Raw genomic sequence first — 15,222 nt, forward strand, 5'->3', positions numbered from 1 at the left:
GAACTCTTACCATTTGCAACAGCATGGGTGGACCTGGAGAGCATTATGCTAAGTGAAATAAGCTAGTTGGAGAAAGATATCACATGATCTCACTCATTTGTGGAATATAATGAACATAAACTGATGAAGAAAAATAGAGCCAGAGGAAAAAATATTTTAAAATATAAGTAATCCTGTTATTTGCAGGTTTTTAATATTTTCTACAACTTGTGATATTATGTTAGTACAATTTTGGTAATATTGATTTTTTTTCTTGAAATATTAACATTTATTGCATTAACATTATTTTTAAAAGTTTTTCTTGCAATATTAATGTTTATTGCATGTAAGTGGCTAATTATTTTGTATTTACAATGTGGTAATAGATTTATTTTGTATATTGTAAAATAATAACATTAATTATAAAATAACACCCTCACTCTTACTGGCTTTAGTTATCTTCATCACTTTATCAGTATCTGTTGTATGTTTCATCTGTATACCCTACTCAAATGTTAACACCATGGTTGTGATACTTTTTACGCTGCTATTGAATGAATGAAACATTTGGCACTGGCCAAAGCACTTAGCTCACTGCACATGACCTCCTCTCTGAAAGGACTTATACAAACCCTTGAACTTGCCAGTGTCCTTTGCACTATTAGTTCTATTTTTATATGCATCGATTTCCCAACTAGAAGATACGCCTTTAAGGAGTGGGAGCTACATTCTGCTCTCTCTTCCTTAGTGCTTTACACACTAGTGGGCATTTAATAGTTTGATCTTCTCAGGCACAACAGCTAGTGAAACAAATAGGTGTTGAGTTGTGTATGACATGAGAGTAAGCACTGAAAAAAGTAAGGTATTCAAATTGATTGTTTGTTTTTAACAGATACATAGTTTAAATTATGATATTTTCTGGTGCTTAAGCGCCTTGCTCTGGATGTTTATTATAGGTACCCAAAGACTTCAGTTTCATATTACAGAAACAATGATTGATGCAAAACCAATCGAACACAACCTGTGTTTTTACTTACCTGTCCAACATGCTACTGTAATATTTAAATGTGAAATTGAGATGAGGAAACTTCTGGCATCCACAGCTACAGGTGTTTGATGGAACTGTCGCTTAGGGTGAGCTCCCTTTCCTTTCCTAGACATTACAATCGGCTCTGACAGATGTAGAATGGTAGCGGAGCTATGCAAAACTAGCAGATTCTGGAGGTGTGAGGGAAGGTGCAGCAAGCACGTGTCTCGTCCATTGGCCTGGGGCTTCGTCCTCCTCCACCCTAGCAAGGGCCTGGCTCACAGCAGATCCTCAATAACCATCTCCTGACAACGGGTGTTCTCCAGTACCCTTTCTAGTCCTAAGATGTCACTTAGTCCCTATTCTGGCCCAGGACAGAATCACAGTAAACTGGATGCAAATACTGTCCTTGAGGTTAGGACCACAAGATAGCCCTTTACATGGGAGGGCTGACAAATAAAGTCCTTTAGATAGTTTGGTTTTAAAATCTGCTTCATGAGGCCCAGGGCAGACCAATCAGCTGAGCTGGGAAAATTTATACTAACCTGGATCTAAACCAAGATTTTTATTTATCCTCATGAACCTGTGGACAGGTGGCTAGTGAGCCCTATATAATGTTTGTTAAATCAATAAAATATCAAACTGAGATGGTAAGGGCCCACGGGGCCAAACCAGAATGAAGCAAAGTAGGGAAGCCATTTCTCTTCACTGGATGTTATGCTTAAGTGATCTCACCCATTCCTGTCACTCTATTTAATTCCTGGCCATCAGTGATGCCTACCTCTTGGCTTTGGCACTAACCTGTCTCCAGAGCATTGGATCCATTATTTCCAAGTGTCTAAGGGGGCTTCCCCTATGGCAACGAGTCTAAAATGCATCTTATTTTGTTCTCGCCCTCCCCCTCCCCACCCACCCCACAGCTATACCTTCTAACGTTAAATTCCTGTAATATTTACATCTAGTTTTATATTGGTTCAGTAACCATCTGAGTGCCTGTGCTGTAGCAGATATTTTTTTAAAAAATGAGCCACAGCCCTGTCTGGTGGGGACAGAGAGTGTGAAGACCTAAGTGTAATCTAATAAATCTAATAAATCTAATAAATGCTACGCGGCTCGAAGATGGGAATAATCCTCTCCATCCCACAGTCAGGATGACATCACAGAGGACAGATGGAGCTGTGTGTTCCCCTCAGCTCCCCCATGAGTAAGGGTCCTCCAGGCTAACTCCTGTTCTTACATGCTTATTTCCTATTCTGGCACGTAACACAGAGCAACTAGCAAACAATCACTGATCCAGGCGCCCAGATGATAGGCCAAAGTTTAATGCAGCCCCTGCACCAGCACCAACCAGCACTCTACCTGCACGCTGAGCTTCTCTGAGTGCAGCTGTGCTCTGAGGGAGCTGAAATGTAACAGAACATCTTTTTCTGTTTTTTCTTTTTTTTAAACTCGCAGGAAGACTTTCCCCATTGAAGGAACTATAGAGAGGAATTCCACCAACCCTTTCCACATCGTTATCTCCATTTTTACAGGTAAGGGAAAGGAGGCATGCCAGGCTAGATCACTTGCCCAGGATTACAGAACTAGTTATGTGCTGGTTAGGCTCCAAAATCTATGCTCTCTGCCACTCACTCATCTTTCAATCTAGGGTTGTGGTCCTGTCACATCTATCTCTAGGATGTTTAGGTACCAAGTTGGGGCATCTGCAAAAACAAGAAGAGTGATCACCAAACTACCAAAAGGAGACGAGGAGAGGAGCTGCCATTTATTTAGCTTTGCTCCCTCCCATCTAAGACCAAGCTGATATCTAAACAAGAATCAAAACCCAAAGCTCATTAACATCAGTGTGTGCTTCAATAAGGTGAACACTACAATGATGTACAATTACATGCTAATAATTCAATGCCCAAGAGTCCTGTAACACAATTGCAAAGGCCCAGGATTATCACAGTATGCAAATGCACTAGGAAAATCATTACCTACTTAGTCCCCTTCATTTTGGTGGGTTTAACATGAGAAGAATAATCCATGCTACCAGACGAGATTTCATTTTACAGCTGTAGTAACCAAGTACATAAAAGCCTGAATCTGTCCCAATAGCTTCTAAAAGATTTTTCCCATAGTGTCAGAGGCAAAAATAATGAAATCTTGCAAATGTACAGTAAATAGGACCCTTGTGGACACTAACTTCAAAAATGCATGGTCTATAAGACATTAAAGGCTTGATTTTAGTTTCTGCACTGTTCCTGTTAATAACAATGTCTAATTAAAACATCTGTAAAATACTGATAGTTTTAATTTTACATAAAATTTCCAAAACAACTGTTACACACTATAATAGGTATCTGCAATGAATAGGTTATTAATGGAAATATTATTTTAAATTAAAATCAGGTTCTAAATTTAAATTAGTCATCTCTGGCTAATGAAGAGAAAAAGAAGTCATCCGTGCTGGGAATAATACTCCAGATAATCTAGTTTTCAACATCCGTTAAAGCAAATTCATTCAATCACTTGGGCTAAAGGACAATTTATTTTGCTTCTTCTGACTTGTACTCCACTTGGCACTTTTGATGGGTTTCACAGCTGAACTGAATATTAAAACTGTAGTGTAATGCATCTTTCAACTTCATTCACAATCTGAACCCACCCTCCCAATTTAGCAGTGAGGAGACAGCCCAGAACTCGACTCCCTGCAGTAGCTTCTCCCTCCCAGCCCTGCCTAATCTGATGAATATTTTAAAAGGCAAGGCATAAAATCTCAGTTTTCCTTTTCTTCAGGTCTCATCTTCTTTTACAAAATACAACAAAAGAGATAAGCAAGGCTTAGTGGCTAGCTGTAATTCAATACCTTTCTTTCTAATTAGTGCACAATACAAGAGGGTTACACATCTCAGCGTTGGGGGCTGTGTCTGCCTGTGCTGGCACTGAATTGGTAAGGAATTCATTCCAGACGATGAAAAGCTGCATTTCAAGTTGCTTCTGATTCACGCAATGGTTCACAGTAGATGCTGCAGAATGTGGTCCACAGCATGAGGGAAACTCTCACACGTTAAGTAAGGAGGTGGACTAATTTTTTCTTCATCTGCTGCTCGGTATTTTCCTGAAATGGAAGTAAAGATAGTGAACAAAGGCTACTGCTAGAATGCCAGTGATCACAGCCTGTGGACACCTAGGCCACTGCAGAACCACCCTTCCAATTACTCAAGAATCAGGGTCCATATCTCCCAAAGCACCTTTTACTGAGGCTTCAGGATGCAATGAGGCAATTCAAAGAAATACCACATTCAGCATTTTCCAGGCCTACCTCTAGCCATTCACAATCAGAGGTACTAGGTCACCTGACAGCTAAGGGTCCCTTCAGAACTTCACAGCTGATGAAATTATTTTCTACCCCCACAAGCCCTGAGGACAGAAATGGCGAGTAAACCAATGCTTTTAAACGGAAGCCCAGACCCCACAGGGCAGAGGCCCTGTCAGCTCCCGAGGGTGACTGCTGCCAAGCAGGAGCCCTACGCGCCTGGCACATGAGAGCGCCTGGAGATGGGGAAGGGAAGGGTGATGGATGCTCATAGGTCCGGGCCAGACTATGTGCATGGAGGGGCTCAAGGGGCAGGACACTGCCCAACTCTCCCCAGATTCTGGGCCTCAACACAGCAGAGGCCCCATTTCACACAGTGGTCACAGAGAAAATCAGATGACTTGTGGTCCCTATTTAAACACTCTTACGGGGTCCCCCAGCCCTTCAGAAAGAGCCCCAAATCTCTATTGTTGCCTAGCAGGCCTCTGACATGGGCCCCAGCAGCCCTGTCACCCCGGCATGTGCACTGGTCACAAGGCTGCAGTCCTAAGCTGGACCTGGCTCTTTTGAGGACTGTCACACCTGCTATTCTTTGCCTGGAACATTCTCCTCACCCGATTATCACCCTCATACTTCAAGTCAGATTCCATATTCCATCCAAATTAGATCCCCTCCTGGTTATTCTTAGTGCCCTGTTTTGTTTTGTTTTTTGCCTCCACGATATTTATAACAATTTATAATCTACATATATAAAAGCCTAAGCAACCGTTATGACAGGACGACCACACAACTGGATGACCAGCTGGTAGCTATGATGTGCACTGAACACCAGGGAGCAGATGCTCAACACGGGAGCTGCCCCCTGGTGGTCAGTGCACTCCCACAGCCAACCTCCCATGGTTCCCCCAATCCCACCCGCCAGTCAGCCCTGATCACCGGCCAGGCCAAGGGACCATGCCCATGCATGCTCCAGTCTATAATAATAAAAGCATAATATACTCATTAGACTGGATGTCCTTCCAGACAACCTTACGGACAAAGCCAGGGCTGCGCGGGAAGCCCGAGTCCTGGGTGCTAGAGGGAAGCTGGTACCAGCAAGCATGAATTTCGTGCATTGGGCCTCTAGTTATTTATAAATTTGTTTAATGTCTGACTCACACCTGAGATTATTAAACTCTCTGAGAGTAGGCACTAGGCCTATTACATTCCCCAATGTACCCTAAGCACCTGACATAACGACTAGCACATTGTGAGCTTTCCACAATTAATTTTTAAGAACGGAAGGAGAGCCCAGCAGGTGTGGCTCAGTGGTTGAGCTTCAACCTATGAACCAGGAGGTCATGGTTCAATTCCTGGTCAGGGCACATGCCTGGGTTGCAGGCTCCATCTCCAGTGCAGGAGGCAGCTGATCAATGATTCTGTCTCATCATTGATGTTTTTATCTCTCCCTCTTCCTTCCTCTGTGAAATCAATAAAACTTTTTTAAAAAGAATGGAAAGAAAGAAGGGTGGAGGAAGAGAGGGAGGGAGGGAGGAAGAAGGGTTGGGAAGATATTAACTAAAGAACTTACATGCATATACTAGTATGCATAACCCATGGACATAGACAATAATGCAGTGAAGGCCTGGGAGAGGAGGGCACAGGGTAGAGGGGGTAAAAGCAGGAAAAAGGGAGACATCTGTAATACTTTCAACAATAAAGATTTAAAAAATAATAAAATGAAATATAAGGGAGAGAAGAATTGCAAAACACTGCTTCAGCTGAGGTCTTGAGGAAGAGGCCAACTGCCCTGTAGCCACCCTGGCTGCCTCTGGACTTCTCCTTGCTCTCCATTCCTTTTTCTGTGGTCTCTGCAATTCATTTTTCTGCATTTTCCAGTATTCTCTGACTAAATGCAGCTTCCCCAACACCAAACCCACCAATTTCTACAATTCCTTGTTTTGTACAATTATTTCTTTAAGAGGCTTTGCCCCGCAAACACAAAGCCTAAAACCCCCGTTCCACACCTTTGCACTGCAGTGAAGATGCTTCTTATCCTACTGACGGTGAATTCCTACAGAAGAGGAGCCAGCAGCAAATGTACAAAGGTAATGAACATATACCTCACTCACCTTAGCATCTTCCAGGTACCTGTCCACAGTACGCAGCAAACTACTGCTAGTTTTTTCTCAAGCTTAAATCCCTTTAAGGATTAACTCCTTTGCAAGGTTTCAACTTGGTCTCATAGGTAAGTTAATGACTGACTATTCCTCTATCACCTAATCCCTGCAAACTTTTTGACTCGAGGGCCACAATGGGTTCTTAAACTGGACCGGAGGGCCGGAACATTCTTTTGTTTTTTTTTTTTTTTTTTTAGTTTTATTCATTTCAAATGGGCCGGATCCGGCCCATGGGCCGTAGTTTGCCCACGGCTGGTCTAAGGGCAAATATGAGAAAGGCAAGTTTCTTGGCCATGTTGATAAGGGCTCGCAGAATGCTTCTGCATACACTGGCCAGCAAGTGGGCTTTCTAAAAAGTACAAATTGACACAGTGGCTTACATATGTGTGATAACTCTAGCACCTCCCATTGTGTCAGGCATACAGTTGGTGCTCAATAATGTTGGCTGAGTGAATGAAGCAGGCCATCATCACTCCTGCCTGACCCACTCACTGTGGCAGTCTGTGCTTTCCTGGGTAGATAAGTGAATAGGCTTCCTGATCTAGTATTGCACAGCATGGGCCCTCCCGTGTTTTTTCCTTGTAATCCTAAGATCATTTTATTTTTGCTTTGTGGCAGAAAGAGAATTATAGTGTCCAGTGATTTGGCTTTGCCATTTCTGTAAGAACTTTCCTTTAAGCAACTCTGTATTCCACCATCCTGTTTTAGAGAAGGTTTATACAGAAGATACATACCAGTTTTTACTAAGATGCCCAGCATGCCAACATTCTGAGCCCCACCAACATCATCCCTGCAATCCTAGAAAGCACAAAGAAAGCATTTAGTACAGGGTCTTCAATTTACTTGCCAATAAAACCCTACCAACCAATTGATTTGACTTATTAGGCTGGGATGGCCAACTGTAACCCCGTGTTTGTTTGCTTTTTGAATGAAAGACAGGAAGATGTAAAAATGGGTAAATTCACATGTAACAGTCTGAGGCAGCACACACCATTTGGAAAGGGAAGTGTCACAGAGGTGGAAGGTGTACAACAGAGCAATCATTCTAGTACCAAACACAGAGAGCACAGTCACAGTCCTTCAATGTTGCCACGTGTGTGCATCGATCTCTTAAAACAGATCATGGAAAAAGCATCCTATCCATTTGGCAGCTTTTAAGGTGGATGATCCAACTGCAAACAGTGAATGAACTAGACTCAGAAGAAAGCTTTTCTGCTGCCCATGTAATATATTATCCTTACTTTCCATCTGATTGTCCCTAACAGCTGTAATCAAGTCAATTCAGTATGCTTAGACCATGGGACTGTCTGATATTCACTTCACACTTGGGAACAACAGATCAGTTAGAAAAGGAGGTCCTCTTTCCAATTCTTACTCAAGATGGGGATGAATATGCTTGGTTGATTGTGATGATAAACACAAGGTAAGAAAATCCAAGGTCTGGGAGAAACATCAAGAAAATCAATCCTGCTATCACATATCTATAAGCAGGATTCATTCAGATCATGCTTGAAGAAAATATTTTTCCATTAAAGTCATTAATATTATTCAGCAACAGCCCTTGGAAATGAGTCCTAGAATGTCAAAATCTTCATTCAAAGGCTGACTTAAAACCTTTTCTGTTGCGTCTAAACTTTCCCTGTTGAAGCAGTGAAGATGGGGGAGAGGAAGAGAAAGAAGAAGGAAGGTGGGGAAAGGTGGACAAAGAAAGGGAGGGAAGAAACCGCGCCTCTCTGGGCTAACAAAGGACCCTGCATGAAGCTGCTACTGCATGCCTTTCCTGCCTCCCACTGTCCCTAAACCAGTATCTCCCAGGATAAAAAACTCTGATAACCACCTTTCAAACACATATCTGCCTAGGAAAGTCAGATAAAGACTTGACTATAGATGTGACTGAAAAGATGGCTTCTGAAAACAATACCAAGTTCAATGATATCCTATTCAGTGTGAGGTGAACACACCCGAAGTGGAAGAGGGTGTCAGGAGAACCGTGAAACACTTGCACCACCACAAGTCAGGAAAGCAAGGGATCTACAGTTTGTCTTGGCAGGGTCCAGAGCCTCAAGTTTTACTTCCAGCTGTGCCACTAATTAGCTGCAGGAATGGAGGCGTGCAGACTTCCGGCTCCAGGCTTCAGTTTCCCAGTCAAAAATGGAGAGATTCGGACCAGACAATCTTGATGGCCCCTTCCAGCCTAACACGTTATTCTTTATAACTAAAATATACTAGTAATCACTGCCACCTACTTAACACAAGGCAGTGTGCTTTCTAGCTCTTTCTCCCTCGTGGCACACGTGGATGTTTCCCCAGGACACTAGAGTAAACTGACAAGGTGCTCACGGCCAGAGCCTCCAAACGCCCAGACTTGCCACTCAAAGGGCTGAGGCAACCAATGCCTGTAGCTATTTGTGACACATTGGGAAGTTCTTCCATATAGCATTTACTAAGAAAAAAATCAATAATGGTAGAATTCTTTAGGTATAGGTTGTTCCCTGCGTAAATAATATTAGAAAAATCTAAATTTCTGTAAAGGTTTCTTTAAAAAGACATATCAAGCATTTGAATGACTTGCATTTAATGGTCTTTTGAATTATACATATCTCATTATACTATAGAGACTGTCAGAAATAATCAAAATTTCAGTTATTTAGAAGAATACCAGTAACATCTACGTGAGGCCTGACTTAGAGGCAGCCATTTCTCTCCATCTGATGTCATCAGCAGCAGAGTCTGCTTGGGTGTGAAGCAGTGCTTCCAAGCTGGCTCAGCCCAGCACGGCAGGTGAGCTCAGGGCATTTCCGGGGCTCTTCTACTTACGTCTCCTATCATGACGGCCTCCTCAGGTTCACAGCCAGTGTCCCGCAGTGCTTCCAAAAAGAATGTTTTCTCTGGTTTTCCTACTACTGTGGCTTTGGTATCTGTGGCATACTCCAAAGCAGTCACAAATGGTCCGGGCCCCAGGGCTAAGCCATCTTTCCTCTTGTAATACCTGGCTTTGTGGATTGCTATCAGAGGTGCCCCATCCAGGAGTAACCTAAAGAGATAGAGAAAATGGAGACTGGCTAAAAGCAAAGCCTTTATGACTGGAAAAGAATGTCAGACTTACAAAGTGGTTTTACAGTATTCACATTCACAGAAACAAAGAGTTTCTTATTAACTTTTAATGACTTGCTATCTTCTAATGAATTCTCTAAGAACTTCTGGGAATTAAATTCAAATACACTGAAGAAAGGTGATAGATTATTAAATTTGGGATTGCTTCAACCTTTTACCTTTAGAGGTTTCAGACACTTTACCGGAATCATCAGGGAAAGCGAATTAAGAGAAGTAAAGCTAAATAAGACACTCAAGGGAAGAAGCTTAACTTAATGAGACAAGTTGTTTCAACCTTCCCTAATGGTAAGCAGGAGGCTCTTGAGCCCTTTCCAGTATCACAACTGTTGCTGCAGTGACACATTCAGCTAACTCCAAATACCTGACTTCCTATTTCCTCTACTCCAATATTTAAGTTTCTTTCTAATTCAGGAATTTAATAGAGCATTTTAAAAACGCTTTCTGCTTGTACCTTTACGTCTTCATTCTACCTTTTGACTGCTTCTGACATTACTTTGCAAATCAGGCCATCTTCCCTGAAGAACACACCAACAAGGTTTAAGGGAGAGCCTTTACTGCCAATCTCTTTTGTTGTTCTGATATTAGGATAATTATTCTCATACCAAATAAAGGGCACAAAGCATTTTACCATTAATTTAATAACCAAACTCTACATATAGTTAAGAATCCTCATTAGTGACTTAGGCAAAACGTAAAACAAATCCAAGAACCCCCACCAACAACTTCTTAATACTCACCACCCAACCCCCATCCAAAACTATCTGCCATCCATCCCAACAGTGCGGCCTGTAGTCTCACAGCAGGAGAGTCACATGAATATTATCATCTAATGGAATGCAGGACATGATACACTCAAACTGCTTTTAACCAATGTAATGAATGATCTCACAAAGCTTAATTTACTTTAAGCCATCTACTTGGTTAAAATATTTAGTATGTCCATCGAGGAAGAATTCATCACATCTTACCCCTCACAATTATGAGTAATTAAGCGCTCAGCTATGAAAGTGCTAAATTATTTTTGTCGGTGGGCATGGAAATGCCTTCCTGTGGGAGATGCAGAATTCAGACATTTATGATTAAATATTTTATTAAGTAAAAACCAATACTGGACTATTACAGGGCCTTTCTGTTAGTTACTACAAATTACTCACAGCACAGGACAGATCCCTCAAATTTATTCACTAATATTAATACAAGTTTATTTCTTAAAGCTGACCTTAAAATCCAGCTGTTAGGAAACCTGAAAAAGCCACTATGCTGGCCTTAAAGAACCACAGCTGATAGCAATGAGATAATAATGGGTGATTTATCTATCTCCCTTCTGTCACCCGCCCCCAATCCCATTTATTTGCTACTCTACCACGGAACTGGAATTCTTTATGCAACAGACCTCGTAATTGCTTTCCACTTACATAGCTAAACTAAAAACTCATTTGATTTGGCTTTGTTAATATTTTATTATGTATTAACTGGGGATAAGACTTATCAGCCTGATTGATGTGTGTACTCAATTCCCAGGCAGTGCTTTAGTGCCTTCCCTGAAAGGGCTGAGACTGTGGGCTCCTCTACAAGTCTCTAAGTGGAAACTGGACTACACGAGGCTGGAAAAGATAGGCATCTCTCAGGGAAGTGGTTCCTGCTTCTGTCATCCTCTGCACAGCATAAGCTTTACCGAGTCTTTCAAGAGCCAACCATATTCAGGACAGACTGAAAGGTAAACATTTTCTAGGACACAGATTAGAAGATCTCTTATAGTTAAACCTTTTTTGAAATATCAAAAATAGACACCCCGATACTTGGGAGTGTTTTTATACTTACCAGACAGGGCAGCAAAGAGTTGGCTGTTTTTGACATCAGAAATAATGTATCAGAAGGAAATATTCTGGTAATTTTCTGTCTATACCTAACTATAAACCCACCGAAGCGCAAGAAGCAAGGAAAAAGGGGCACAAAGGCCTGATGCAAAAAAAACCTCTGGCTGTGACTTCCGTGTGGGCAACGGAACAAACTGAAAAATCCTAGTGAGGGCAGGGCCACAATATAAACACCTCAGGCAAACATCTAGTCCAGTGGTTCTCAACCTGGGGCAGTTTTGCTCCTCAGGGACATCTGGCAGCGCCTGAAGACTTTTCTGGTTGTCACACTGGGGAAAGAGGAGTGCTACTAGCATCTAGTGAGTGGAAGCCAAGGATGCTGCTAAACATCCTACAATGCATAGTACTGCCTCCACCCAGCTCCACAGTAATTTCTGGTCCAGAATGTAGTGTCCACACTTTTTAAAATAGGTAACAGCAAATCACTTCATGTGGGCCTAGGTTTCTTATTAATGAAGGGACTGAACTATCAGGGTTTTTCAACCTTAGCACTACAGCCATTTTGACACATTGGGCTCTATCAAAATTAAGAACACCATGTTCTCATACTATTAAGAGCACAAAAAGGCAGGAATGAGATATCTGCAACATATATATGTATATATATATAAAATTTCCAACCAAAAATATGTATATATAATGAGTTCCATCATATACACAAATCAGTAAAAAAAATACAACCCAATCAAAAATGGTAAAAGATTTGAATGGGCACACTGCAAAGAAGTTATCCACTGGTCAATAAGTACATGAAAATGTTTCAAGAACATTACTCATCAGGGAAACACAAACTAAAACCCAGTAAGATACCACTATACACACCAAACAGAATAACTGCAATTTCATAGACTGGTTAGAGACTGGTGGGAATTTGGAGCAACTGAAACTTACACTCATAGCCAGTGGGAACATATCACTTGCTATAATGACTTTAGAAAATTGTTTAGCAATATTTACTAAAGCTAAACAATACTTACTACCTAGTAATTCCACTACTCTACAGACTTAAGAGAAATGAGCACATATAACCCCCCAAAAACATGTTGAAGAACATTCATAGAAGCTTTATTCATAACAGCCCAAACTGGAAACCATCCAAATGAACAATAAATAAATTGTGGGACAGTCTACTACACAATACAACAGGCTACTACACAACAAAAATAAAGAAGAAACAAAACAACAAGAAAGTACTGCTATCCGTAACAACTTGGATAAATCTCAACAACAGACAAAAAATTATACAGTTGTATGATTTAATTCATATGAAGACCAAGTCCTGACAGAAGTCAGTAGTGTCACCTTAAGGAAAGTTACTAATCAAAGGTTAACATGTTAATTAGACCAGGAGACCTTCTAGATCAGAGGTCCTCAAAAGTTTTAAACAGGGGGCCAGTTCACTGTCCCTCAGACATTCCACACATGCGCACTGCGGGCACGGGACGAGTTGGCTGCCAAGCAGGACAGGCAGCAGCGGCAAACCACCCGGCGGGCCGGAGAAATGTTTTCTGCGGGCTGCACATGGCCCGCGGACCGTAGTTTGAGGACCCCTGTTCTAGATCTTGATCAGAGGGTTACACAGGCATACCTATGTGTAAAATGCTATTGAATTGTATACTGACAATTTGTGTACTTTATGTGTATGTTACACATTAATAAAAAAGTAACAATATATTTATGTGGCTTTTTTAACTGCAAGTTTTATTTAGAGTAGCAAAAGTTGCCTTGATTGTACAACAATATCCCCATATGAAAAAATAAGAGCAGTTAGTGACAGATATTAAACTCAATTCTGTATTCTGTGGATTTCAAATAGACATAAAGTGGTTCTCTTGCATATACTAATGAATACTTTAAACAACTCAAGTTCTTAATTCTTAAACAATTTCTTATGGTCTGGACTTGAATTAAAAAACTGCAAAGCAGCAGTCAGCACTTTCAAAATGGATAAAGCCCACAGAAATATTTCTAATGTGAGTCCTGCTGTCACGCTGTTCTGGAATTCCTCATGCTCAGGGCTCTAAATACTTAGAAAAGAATCAGGAGTTACTATACAAATGCAGTAATAATTGAAGTCGTAGTTGTTGACCTTTTTTCTCCCTTTCTCTTCTTCCCTTTCTAAGGAATTGAATATATTGGAGCAATTAACTTTTAATTTTTTTCTTGAGGAGATGGGAAAAGAAAAGCAATTTAATATTCCACAGGAACCATTTATGGTGATAAGAATCTCTTCCTGAAAAACAAAAAAATTAATTTCTGCACATCTCTAAGACTTTTCAAGGATTCTCACACCTTGTAATAATTATAGGAAGAAATCATTAACTTCAAAATTAAGTCATTTGAATCTTCAAAACACTGCTCTTAAGCAGCCTTTCGCCTCTTGCATTTAAATGTGAAAGTTGTGATGTTACTTATTTTCAGATAGAATAACTTTATTTTTTTTTGCTAATCCTCACCCGAGGATATTTTTCCATTGTTTTTTAGAGAGAGTGGAAGGGAGGGGGAAAGGCAGAGAGAAACATGGGTGTGAAACAGACATATTGATTAGTCGCCTCCTGCATGGGTGGGCCTGCGTGCCCTTGACCAGAATGGAGCCCGGGACCTTTCAGTCCTCGGACCATTGCCCTATCCACTGAGACAAACTGGCTGGGGCTAGAATAACATTTTAAATAAGCTTAGAAGCTGGAGAGCAGTTGCTCTTTATTTTAAAAACTTGAACTTTTCCTAGGTTAAGCTGCTCCATGCAGTTTTTCCTCAAAATTCCTTTGATTCAGTAACTATACAAGGCCCCATTGTACTTCTGAAAAAAATTTAAGGAACAAACATAAATATTGCTTAACGTTCTCAAAAGGCGTTTATTTACTTATTTTTTTTTAATGTTAACTTCAAAAACCTGGAAATAACCAACAATAAGAACCATATGGCTATTCAACTAATTGCACTTCTGAGAGTGGAATATTCTGTGGGAATCAAACATGTTTTAAAAGAATATTTAAGAATGTGGAAAAACATGCACAACATATTGTTGGGTTTTTAAAAAGCAAATTACTACATAGTATACATACACAGTATATATAGATTCTCATTTTTGCCTAAATAGATATGTGCATGGAAACAAACTAGCTAGGTGAAAGGATTACAGATAATTATGTTTATTCTCTTTTGAGCATATACAATTTTCCATAATGAAGACATATTACTTCTGTGCTGCGATATATTTTTTAATATTGTTAATGCTAAGTTCAAATTAAATTATTAAGTGATCTGCTTGCCCAGGTAGCCTTCCTCCTAATAGAGATCATTAAATTTAGTTATAAATGGTCCTTACAAAAACGCTCAAGCTTTGGGCTTCTAACTCAGGTTAGAAGATGAAAAAGACCTTGCTACAAGCTAGTACCAAAACTGTGAAAATGAATACACCAGAGCTATACATATTCATATTGATGAATCATACAGTATTACTAGGGAAGAAAGCAAATTGATAAGTATAAACATGCAAAATAATCCATATACTGTCTAGAAATACCTACATATGTGTTACAGTATTTTAAAAATGCATGTAAATGATAAATACAATTCAGGATCCTGATTACGTTTGGGTCTTGGGTGATAAAATTGAGGAGGGATATCAAATATGTCAATAATTTGTATTTCTGGAACTGCTTGATAGGCCTAAGGATGTTTGTTATATTATCCCTTGTATATTTTAGTAGTAGGTAAAAGGAAAAAGACACCAATGGCTCTTAGGATTTAAATGTTTTTTAG

At 40.4% G+C, this 15,222-nt stretch overlaps 1 protein-coding gene across 7 annotated transcripts in view; it reads right to left on the bottom strand.

Moving 5' to 3' along the window:
* Window positions 1–2,750: 2,750 nt before the first annotated feature.
* Window positions 2,751–15,222, bottom strand: part of HDHD2 (haloacid dehalogenase like hydrolase domain containing 2) — a 25,490-nt gene continuing 13,018 nt past the window's right edge. For all 7 annotated transcript variants that reach the window (XM_006759957.2, XM_015561484.1, XM_006759956.2 and 4 more), the window contains 3 exons: window positions 9,284–9,500; window positions 7,201–7,264; window positions 2,751–4,109 (listed from right to left, as the gene is read on the bottom strand). In XM_006759957.2, the coding sequence (XP_006760020.1) occupies window positions 4,006–4,109; window positions 7,201–7,264; window positions 9,284–9,500 (385 nt within the window). In that variant the 3' untranslated portion in view covers window positions 2,751–4,005. The remainder of the gene's footprint in view (window positions 4,110–7,200; window positions 7,265–9,283; window positions 9,501–15,222) is intronic.

The sequence above is a fragment of the Myotis davidii genome, unplaced genomic scaffold, assembly GCF_000327345.1.
Source record: "Myotis davidii unplaced genomic scaffold, ASM32734v1 scaffold815, whole genome shotgun sequence".
In the NCBI taxonomy this organism is placed as follows: domain Eukaryota; kingdom Metazoa; phylum Chordata; class Mammalia; order Chiroptera; family Vespertilionidae; genus Myotis; species Myotis davidii.